The sequence below is a fragment of the Pteropus medius genome, unplaced genomic scaffold (genome assembly GCF_902729225.1).
Source record: "Pteropus medius unplaced genomic scaffold, Ma_sr-lr_union100, whole genome shotgun sequence".
NCBI lineage: Eukaryota > Metazoa > Chordata > Mammalia > Chiroptera > Pteropodidae > Pteropus > Pteropus medius.
In genome coordinates, this window is record NW_024347790.1 from 604,912 (window position 1) to 616,084 (window position 11,173).

At 45.0% G+C, this 11,173-nt stretch overlaps 1 protein-coding gene across 3 annotated transcripts in view; it reads left to right on the forward strand.

Moving 5' to 3' along the window:
* CAMK1D (calcium/calmodulin dependent protein kinase ID) overlaps nt 1–11,173 on the forward strand; it is a 351,409-nt gene that overhangs the window by 289,716 nt on the left and 50,520 nt on the right. For all 3 annotated transcript variants that reach the window (XM_039877392.1, XM_039877390.1, XM_039877393.1), the window contains one exon: nt 6,542–6,680. In XM_039877392.1, coding sequence (XP_039733326.1) covers nt 6,542–6,680 — 139 coding nt within the window. The remainder of the gene's footprint in view (nt 1–6,541; nt 6,681–11,173) is intronic.

An 11,173-nucleotide genomic window follows, 5' to 3' on the forward strand; every position in this document is an offset into this window, starting at 1 on the left:
TCCTTTCCAACCACTGATTTCTCCCCTCTTCGATGCCCTCTGGTCATGCAGCTGGGGTCCCATTTTGACGTCATTTGTCACTGGTGGTTACGATTATCAACTTGGGCTTCTTTTGTAGCCCCCAAATACAGACCGACACTGCATGCCAAGCGGCGGGCTTGCAGAAGGAAGATGCTCAGTGAACACCTCTTTCTTTGACTGCATTTCTCTGAAGAGAGTCAGTTCACCGAAAATTCCTTTCATAATCATTCAAATTACCAGACTTTCCTTGCCACTGGGCTTTTCTCCACTTGACTAAATACTGCTCCACCTTCAAGACTCACCTTCTCCTGCCCTGTCCTCTGGGTCCTTTCTCAGTGTCCTTCTGTGGTCTTCCAAAGCACCGTCACCACCCCACTCCCAATATCGGAACCATCTGCACTGTGTTTCACTTCTCTGTGATCCTTGGCCCCACCCCGCCGCCCCCCGCCCCTGCCACCAGACTGTGGCCCTCTTGGAAACAGGGACAACATATTGTCTGGCTCGATCCAAGATTATTTGGTGATTTGCTAAATTAAGAAAAAGCATACAGTGCACGTAAGGTCACAGAAAAGGTTTTTCCTCCAATAAACCTCAAAAAAATGCATGAAGAGAACAGACATTCAAAGATACTCTGCATAAATGTGGGAGGCCCTTCGTGTTGCGCACTGCATTTGTTTGCTAGGGCTCTGTACACAAGACCACACACTAGAGGGCCTGAACATCAGAAATTTATTTTGTCCTCATTCTGACCACTGATGTCCGAGATGCAGGTGTCCTCAGGTTTGGTTTCTTCCCAGGCCTCCGCCCTTGGCTTGTAGATGGCTGGTCTTTGCTCTGTGTAGCTGCATCTCTGGTGTCTCTCTGTCTCTCATAAGGACACCAGTCATATTGGAGCCCTGTGACTTCATTTAACCTTAATTACCCCTTCGAAGGCTCTCTCTCCAATTATAGTCACATTGTGAGGTGTACCGGGGGTTAGGATTGCAACATATGAAATTGGGGAGGGGCGCAGTTCAGTCCCTAACACCCCAGATATTGAGAAGGCAAAATAGCCAAGATTAAAGCCTAATGGAACACAAGGGGTTAAATTGATCTGGTCCATTAAGTGGAGAGGCATGTGTTTGTGTTTTGGAAATTTATGAGCAGATTGAGACCTGGAAGATATTGTGAAACTAAATGCTATTTTTATTATTAAAGTAGGATTTATTGAAGGAGGAAAATATTGAGGGCAGAGGTTGCATGAAATAAAGCCTTAATCTTCCCGGAATGGATGAGCGAGTCCCCCAGGAACAGAATGTGTGGGTGTCAAGGCCAAGTGAAGTAGTGAGGATTAAGAGTGGGAGCCTGGGAGCGGGGGAGGCGGGGGGGCCTGCCCTGTGTGGGAGGAGGAAGATCCCAGGGGCTGCCAAGTCAGGACCTCACTGAGAGAGAGACTGAGTAGATAGATGCTTGCTTTCTCCAGGCTCAGTGAAGAAAAGACTCATTATCTGTCATCTGGGCCTGAGGGTTTCACAATTGAAAAATGCTTTGCTTATAGGTCTCTTAATCACAACCTGCACATTTCACGAGTATCTTCCCCTTGGGACTCAATGTAAATAGGGGAGGTGGTTCTTAGCCAGCACACATCTGTAAGCAGCCCAGCTCTGGGGCACATTAAGACCACGTTTCTCTCCTGGCCGTGTCACCTGGTTCTTTTGCTCTTTCACTGCCTAGTTATGTGACAGCCTTTGTGAACTTCAAGGCATATTTGCTGGAACACTGCTTTTTTTATTATCTTAGCATCACTGCTAATAGTTCTCAGACTACTCTGTTTGAAATTAACAGCGCAGCCCTATACTGTTTGGCCTCAAAGGGGAGGGAAACGTTTTCTATGACCCTCTTAGACTCCCTAGCTGGGTCTGAAAATTAAACTGACAAAGACAGATTCACGGGAGAAGAGCATATACATCTTACTGAATTTTTACATGTACATAAGAGTCTTCACAAGAGAACGAAGACCTGGAGAAGTGACCACGCCCAGAAACTTTTATACCTTTTAGACAAATAATAAATTTGTGGAGAATTGACCAGACAAGGGGGTTTGAGCTAGGGGTCGTAGAGGGTGAAGAAGTAGTTAGGAAGATAAGGCTGAATTTAACGAGGTTATGTTTACAGAATTCTTTGGTGGTATCTCTGGGCTCGTTAAAGTTTGTCTTCAGTGAAAAGTGAATTTATTTCTTGCCTTCAGACAGAAAAGGGGTAACTTTTTCTGCTTTTACTACTTCTTAATTGCCTTCAGCTCAAAATAATTTTTAGGTCAAAGAGGCATATTTTGAGGTGGCATATTTTAGTTTCCTTCAGCCTTCTTCATTGTATTTTCTCACATCTAGCTTCTAGAGTAATAGATTGTCATCATTAGCACAAGGGCTATCTTTTAGTGATTGTGTGGATGGTATTGTCACAAGGCATAAAACATTTTAAGTTAAAACTGGCAGTAGTTTTTTAAATAAGAGGATAATATCTACCGAAGTGATATGGGAAAGTTCAAGTGTAAATAAGGAACGGCGGGGTTTGCCCAGTACTAACGAAGTGTGTGCGGTATGCTGGCAAGGTGATGCCGCAGTACAGAACGCCATTGTGGAGTCAGAGCTCACGGTTTCCTTGATCCAGCAACCTCAAAATCATGTTTCTTGACAGTTATTCTTTAACTTGAAAAGATTCACGTTACTTAAAATTTTACAAATAAACAAATTTTGCTGAGATTATTACATCATACTTTCACACTCGCATATTTGAAGTTCACATACACTGTGACAGCAGTCCACTGTAACAGGTAAGGTGGGTCAGAGGCTGCGCAAACCCAACTTCCATGCAAAGGCAGTTCGTTCTAAATATCAAAGTTTGGACTGAGAAGAATAGAGGATTTTCAAACTATCTCTCCACCTTCTCCCTTAATCTTTGGTAGGCAGTTTACCTTTCCAAATCTGCATCCCCCACAGCTGAGCCTCTCTCCCAGTAGCTACATTTATTCATTTGATTTGTTGATCTATTCTTATGGTTCTGCTTCTTTTCCCCAATCCCTGGACCCCTGACCCTTCTAACTGCATTCTGATGCTTTGCGGTTTTTAATTGGGAAATTCCATGCACATTGGAAGCTTACCACGGGAGGATACTGACTCAAGACAGCAACCTGTCTGTCAGATCAGCAGCCAACCAACCAACCTGACCATGGTCTGCAGGCCTCAAAATGTGGCACGCCCCTCGCCATAATTCTAAGCCTCTTTCCTCATTAGTGCCGCTGGGATTCTGGTTATTCACAAGTGGTTTTGAAAATGAGTGGGTGTCGTAGTTAGCTTGAACTGCCGTAACAAAATGCCAGACACTGGGTGCCTTAAACAATGGAGATGTATTTCTCACATTTCTGGAGTCCAGGAAGCCCACGATCAAGGCGCCGGACAGATTGGGTTCCTGTCAAGGGCTCTCTTCCTGGCTTGAAAACAGCCACCTGTTCTCACTGAGTCCTCACATAGTAGAGAAAGTGCCAGTCTCTCTTCCTCTTCAAGTAAGGGCACTAATCCCATCATAGGCCCCACCCTCCTGACCTCACCTAACCCTGATCACCTCCCAAAGGCGCCACCTCCCAGTACCACCACATTAAGAGTCAGGGCTTCAGTTTATGAGTTGAGTGGAGGTGAGGTTTGTGGGGAGTGGGTCATAAACATTCAGGTCTTTGAAATGTATGCTTAGGGAGATTTTTGAAACGAATGAAGTTATTTGCAGATTCAAGGTATTTTTATTGGTTCTGTTACATATTTTTATTGGCAGGTTTTTTAAAATGTTCCCTTTGCTTTGGTTTCTAAGGAAACCAAATTCTTTCCAGGTACTGTTCAGGGGGTGGGGGGGAAAGCCTTGGTGTGATTTGAAATTTAAGAAGAGAAATGTTAAATGTGCAGAGAATTTGGACTCTGTGGCAGTACACACTGCAGCAGCAGCTTACACTTCAACTCTGGTGCTTTGATTCTTACCGCGTTGCTGCCCTACTGCAGTGCAAATAATAGCATTCAGTAGAATCTATTAATACCTGATATATTACATAACAGAAAAGAGGACTTTGAGAAGATGGGAAGCAGGAAGGATTCGTTTTGAAGGAAGGAGAGGATCTGACAAAGAGTGGGATGTGCATTACTAGGGACGGGACGTGGGGAGGGAGGGGCGAGCATTCTTGCCTGAGGTCCTCCAGCAGCCTACAGAAAGAGGGTATGAACCAGCAGGCCACCTGGTGGTGAGAAAGCACTGGAAGACTAGTAAGGCGTGCCACTATTGGAAGGTAGGCCAGTGGTAGAGAATGAGGAGGGGGCACAGTCAAAGCAAACTCTCCCCCTTCGCGGCTAATGCTGCCTGACTGACCCAGCTGAGCGCGGTGGCTGGCACATCTTGGGCACCCAGCGAACACTGAATGAGTGGTTGAATGAAATGATCAAGTTGGGGGAATACACCCAGGTCACCCTGCCCCTGTCAGCAGCACATCTCCTGTCCTGAGTCCTCAAGCTCTGCAAAGTTTCAGACATTGAGACTCATTGGAAGAAGGTTCTAGAAAAATGAAGACTGGCGAGAAGTTGCTGAGAGGGGAAGTTTGGGGATTTTGATTTACCTAAGGAAGGATCATTTAGATAACAAAGTGGTCTCTCCTCCGCTGTTTCCATTTCTTTTCACTCCCTGAATTGCTTTTTATTTCTCCTGAGCATCTTTTCTTTCTTATCTAGATTGTTCAGTTTGCTTTAGAAAGGAGACATTATCCAAGCACAATATCACTTGGAATGGCTATAGGTAACTCAGAGCCCTTTTATAGCTGTAATTGTGTTTTCTTTATTGAATTTTTTAAAAGAAGGTGTCATCGGTCAGTTATTGCACATTAATTGCCGTGACTTGCAAAAAATGAATCACAGCCTTTGTGAATGTGTGTGTGTGGGACTGCGGGGGCATGCCACTTATTCTCTCTGTTTAAAACTGTAAAAGTTGTTTCTGAAATTGTTTTATGCTTTTAATATTTTATATAAATCTCTTTTTCATTTTGCTTTCTTGAAAATCTGAAAAAAAATAGTGTTCATATATCCCTTGAAGCTGATTTCTAAGATGGCTTAATTGTTTGAAAGAAGCACTGTTTTCTTAGAGAAGTATATATCCTAAGAATTGGAAGGCTGAGGTGTTAGTTGAGTTGTTTCTATTCAGAATTTTACCATCTGTTACTTTGTTAAACTCAGAGTTGCATCAGATATCAAAATGAAAGGGGCCATAGCTTCCTTTCCAACTTGGGCTCCTGCAGAGAAAGGTGGCGAGGAGAAAGGCCATTCTCCCATCGACGAGGTAGTGACCAGAGAGCACACCAGCACCATGCAGAAGTGCATCTGTGGAGTGGGTTTCAAGAAGCGTGTCCCTCGGGCCCTCAAAGAGATCTGGAAATTTGCCATGAAGGAGATGGCCATTCCAGATGTGCACACTGACACCAGGTTTATCAAAGCTGTCTGGGCCAGAGAATAAGGGCTGTCCCAGACCGTTTCTGGTGTGGTTGTCCACACGAAGTGAAGAGGATGAAGATTCACCAAACAAGCTCTATCCATTCGTTACTGATGTTCCTGCCTCCACCTTCAAAAATCTACAGTTAGTGTGGATAACTAACTGCAGATTGTCGAATAAAGTTATAAAACTTAATAATAATAATAATAATAAAAGGGTCCATAGAGATCGTTCACCAGGGCTTTCTGACCTTTGCCAAAGAGGCCTTTCTTTACTTTGGCTCTTTTTTGATAAATACGAAAAAATATTTAATGCAATCTGAAATTCAAAGCAAATTAAAATTAAATATTGTCACACACACACACACACACACAAAACAAAATAAAGCAATGTAGCAGAGTGTCATTTTTCTTTCTTTTCTTGTAAGTCACATGTGGCTTTCAGGTTCTGATGCCTCCGAGGATGTCCCCCTACCCTCTGTTGGAAATGGTTGATTCGATTAACCCCGTTGTTTTACAGATGAAAAGACTGAGATTCAAAGACTCGAGGAATGCTTATGCACTCAGTCAAACCCCCAGATGTCCTGTGGGCTGCCCTGCACTTTGCCCACAGCACCCCGACCCTGGGCTCTTTAAAGGCACCCTCTGTGCAAAGGAGAACTCTTGTCCAGCGGCATCTCCCTATTTCTGATGATGCTGAAATTCTGGAAGGTTATTCTGACTTTACGTTGTCACCTTAGCGTGGAAACAGAAGCCAGGAGAGGCTTGTCAAGCCTGGCCAGTCCTGGGTCCTGGCTTATTTTCCTTTATTTCATCCTGGAAATTTGTACCACCATGACACAGAAGCACTTCCCTGGTGTCACCTTCTGGGGAATAGATGGGACAAAATCTAACTCTGATAGTGGATTAATTTTTAAAATAAAAGTTGGTTCGTTTATCACATTGAAAGCTCTTATTGATGTTTTTTTCTGAATGATTCAGTAGATCCTCTCAAACTTCTAATTTGTTTCCTTTTTTTTTTTAAACAGTGTATCCGGTGGAGAACTGTTTGATCGGATAGTGGAGAAAGGATTTTACACAGAGAAAGATGCCAGCACTCTGATCCGCCAGGTCTTGGATGCTGTTTACTATCTTCACAGAATGGGCATCGTCCACAGGGACCTCAAGGTAAGGCCATCGCTTAGCAACAACCTTCCAGCTACTCTCCAACCCACAATGCACTTGTCTGAGAGGAATGGCTCCAGAGGAGGGATGGGGTTGTTATGGTGTAGATATAGGTGTAGTGAAGGGTGGGTGTTTGTGTACTGTTAGTCATCATCGGGGCCTTTGGGACCCAAAAGTTTCTTGAAAGAAGATGAAAATCAATGGAGCTGGCCATTGTCTGGGAGATTTTATAACCCTTTGATAACGAAAGGGCCACCAGGAGGTAGGTTATGTATTGATGCAAGCCTATCTGAAAGGTGATTTTGTTCAAGATGTATAAGCCACAAAAACCTTTCTCCCAGTGCGGCTCTTCAGTCTCCTCCCAGTTCCAGCCCTGTTCCAGCACAATGCACCGTGTGAAAGAAAAGGAGCAAGTGGGTAGAGGGCATGAGATGAGAGAGAAGAGACGTGGAAGCTTATCAGGAAAAATGGGTTTAATGAGCTGCAACTACAGCCTTCTGCAGTGTCCAGGAGCTTCCTTTCTCATCTTTTTCTTATGAGATTTTGGCATCCTGACCCTTCACCTAATAGCATTGAAGGACCTGAGCTGTATTTGGGCCTCTTGGCAATACATTTCTCCCCGGGTCTGTGTAGCTATCTGAGGGTAGATATTGCACATATCAATTTGAGGAACAGGACAACCAGCGTTGTTGACCCAAGGCTGTAATGTGACTTCATTTTACAATAGTTACAGGTCCAGTCCCTAGAGCTCGCTGCACCAGTCAAGGTAGAAATTTCTCATTCCAGCACGAATACCCTCCACTCATGTCATAAACACAGAAATTATATTCTACTGAAGCTATACTACACATGACTATGGGAAATCTAATCAATTTAAAGAGTAAATCCTAAAATATTAGTAAAAATTGAATTTTAGCATCTTCCCATTATCTGGTACTGGGACTCAAGGTGTTAAATGGTATAGCTTTTCCTTTCATAAAGACTCACTGTAAAGTTTTCTCTTTATCTGTCCATGTTACCATTTTCCATTGACTAATGGAGTGGCTCCCAAATATTAGCCTGTCTGGAGGGCTTCTAAAAACACAGATTGTTGGTCCCACCCCAGAGGTTCTGATTCTCTAGGTCCACAGTGGGGCCCAAGAACTTGCATTTCTAAGGGTTTTACAGGTGATGCTGATGTTGGCCTGGGAACCACTCTTGGAGAACTGCTGAATGAGGGCATTTGGGAATGTCGATGAAGTCCTTACCCTCTGCCCTCTGCAGGCTTCTTGACAGGTGAAGTGGGCTGAGGGCACAACTAGCTAACCTTCAGGTCCTGGAGGTCCTTCTGAGGGCCAGGGAAGGGCTAGGGAAGCCTTCTGTGTCAGGTAGCGCTGCCTGCTCTGCTCTCTTGTGCCCTCACCAAATGCTAGTTCTGTGCTTCCAGAACACAGCAGGCAGCTCTCTGTGAACGAGTTAGTGTGACAGGCACAGAGATGCGACATGATGAACTGGCTGTGCTCACTAGAAATAATTTCTAAGCAGACAGGCCATTTCCTGGAGGGGCAGTGTTTCTCTCCCCCATAGAAAGGCAGATGGGCTGACGGGTGCCTTTGGAGAAATGCAGCCCCCAGCCCATGGAGCTTTAAGATCTCTCACGGGGCTTGCAGTTGTGGAAGGAACGTGGCCATTTTAGGGCCTTTATGTGATCTCTTCGCAGAGGCACAGAGGAGTTTGATCTGTGTGGAGGAAGTCGATATTAAATTTTCATAAACAGCTAAGAAATTAAAACAAACTGTATGATCTAGGCCAGAGCAATAGAGAATATGATTGAGTTAATTCAGAATTAGGGCACATCTGGGGATGGGAATGTTCTCCCTTCTTCCTCCAGAAATGTATTCTTGTGCCTGGAAGCTACTGGAGCCCATCAGTTGTTCTTTTTTCAAAGCAAAGATTGAGACAGAAAATGCCCACTACTGCCTCAGATTAGGGCAGGGGCCCAGCCCCATGCGAGCGACATTGAGAGCTGGGGTCTGACTTGTGGCAGGGGCTGTGCTGTGCGTTGTGGGATGTTTAGCAGCACCCCTGGCCTCCACACACTAGTTGCCAGTACGGCTCCTAGAGCTGTGCTCACCAAAAATGACTCTAGCCATTGCCAACTGTCCTCTGGGGAGCGTAACTGCCCCCAGTTGAAAATCACCCGATTAGGACAATTATGTATAACATTAACTTTAGGGAAAATGGTACTTTAGATCTTTTAAAAGCTCGCTATGTGAATATTAAAGGGTTAAGATTGACATTTCAATTCAGGTATTGGCCACCAGTTGTTTTGCAGAGATGTTATAAAGTACAGAAAGCTAATTTGCAGGTGTTTCCTGGGCCTCCTAGGACCCCAAGCAGAATTGTAAGCTCTCTCCACCCCCATCCCCCACTCCCACAGACCTCCTCCTGACAACTGGGGCCTCCATCCAGATGATCCCTGAGCCTGTCCTCTCCACCTTTCTTCCCTGCCCCTGCCCCCCCAAAAAAGCCCTGCTTTCTTTACCAGTCTTGAGCCAATTAAAAGTATTGATCTGAACTGTGAATGACACCCGCTGAGCCCTCCTTAGGGATAATTGTTCTTCAGAAGAGTGCTTCACTGACCCCAGCCAGCCTCCTGTCCGAGGGATGTGTAAGAAGGGATTAAGGGCTCTCTGCAATCTCTTGCCTGGAGGCAGCCTTGTTCAGAATCAGGGGATCACTGACTTTACGGCTGCAGAAGTGCTGGGACAAGGAAGATTAAAAATCAGACACTTAAAAAAAAAAAGAAAAAGAAAGGCCCCTCTCTACACCCACATGGCTCCTTACTGTTCATCAAAGGGTAACCCCTAACCATTCAGAGAACAGACAAACCACATGCACTTTTTGATTAGGTCATTCCCCCACTTTCTAAGTATTATCATATCTATCGATTGGCCCATTTTATCCTCCTTTAGAACTCATTGAAAGCATCTTCAAGCATGCATTGATTTTCTTCTGACCTCGTGCTTCATCCATAGAATTTGAGTCACGGTGACTATTAAATGCCATTCCTCTTTGTGTTATTATTTGTGGTGAAGAATAGTGTTTTGTTTTGTTTCTTTCCTTTGGGTTCTGCTGAAGAAAAAAATAATTCTGACCCTTGTTAAAACTGCAAGAAAGACTTTATTCAGGACTGCTGCAGTAGGGGAGAGCATTGAGTCCAACTCCGAATTCAGCAAGGCCGCGTGGGGATTTACGACCATTGAGCGTAGTGGGGGTCATGGGTGGAAAGTTACTAAGGGGAGACATTAAGGGTATGGGGAGTCTTGCTAAAGGCAGGTCAAGGACTTAGACATTGACAGAAAAAGGAGATTTTGACCAACGTGAGCCCCCCTGAGCTTTCTTTCTGACTAGGCCCTGACCTTGGGCTTGTCCTGAGTCCAGTGACCCTGCCCACTTACTTCAGTCCTAGTGAGAGTCCTGCTGAGTCCTACTGAGTTCGTTTAGCACAAGTCCTGACCCTGGATATCTAATCAAGTTCCTTGTCCCCCACCCTCTATATCCAATCACCCTGGTCTGCAGCAAAGCTCTTGTAAAGTCAGTGTATACAGAAGCCCCCTTACCCTGGACATCCCCTCTTACTCATTTTCCATCCGCCGACCCCCACCCTGCTTCTTAGCTCTAAATCTCCACTTGTCCTCATGTGTTCAGAACTGAGTCCAGTCTCTCCCTGCAACTGCAAACCCCACTGCATCATGCCCCTCAAATCCAGTCTTCCTTACCGCCTTTAACGAGTGTCCGAATAATATTTTTTAAGAATATCAAAGGCGAGGGGTGAAGAACTTGACCAGCTATCAACAGTGAAGGATTCTCCCTAAACTGATTTATCAGGATTCTTGCAAAGACTGGGCTGTGCAGGCCCAGTGAGGACAGGAGGGATGCAGAAAGCCAGGGTCGAGGCCTAGTGGAGAAGAGGGCTCCTCTGACTAAGGTTGGGTCAAGGACGGAGTCTTGGTCGTTCTCAAAATGGTTCCACAGCACTGGGTGCACCTCAGAATCCCTAAGCTCCAGAGGCCTGGACGCAGCCCCACATCTCCCGGAGAACAGCATATCGAGATGTCTGGTACCCTCACGGCGGATTCTGCTGCACAGCTAGGCCAAGGACCTCTTTTCTAAACAAGTCTATACTCTGTGTAAGAATAGTTCCTAAAATTTAATAATTAGGAACCGAAGATTCACCACAAACCACTGACGAGGGAGAATATTGCTTCACTGTTGAGATTGGGAAGAGAGCCAAGCAGGAAATGGTGTGGGCAAATGAGTTCCCTGGTTCCGACTCTTCCTGCTGCATTTCCTTTGTGGTTTGGTATAAATGAGAGACATGAGTACTCTTCACTTGGTAAATCTTCAGTATTTTCCCGGTAGGAGGTGAAACTGGTTGACAGCAGAGGTGTCAGTCTTTGGCGTTATCTCCCTCAGTGACAGCATCATTAATTGAGCAACTCTTCAAAAACAGA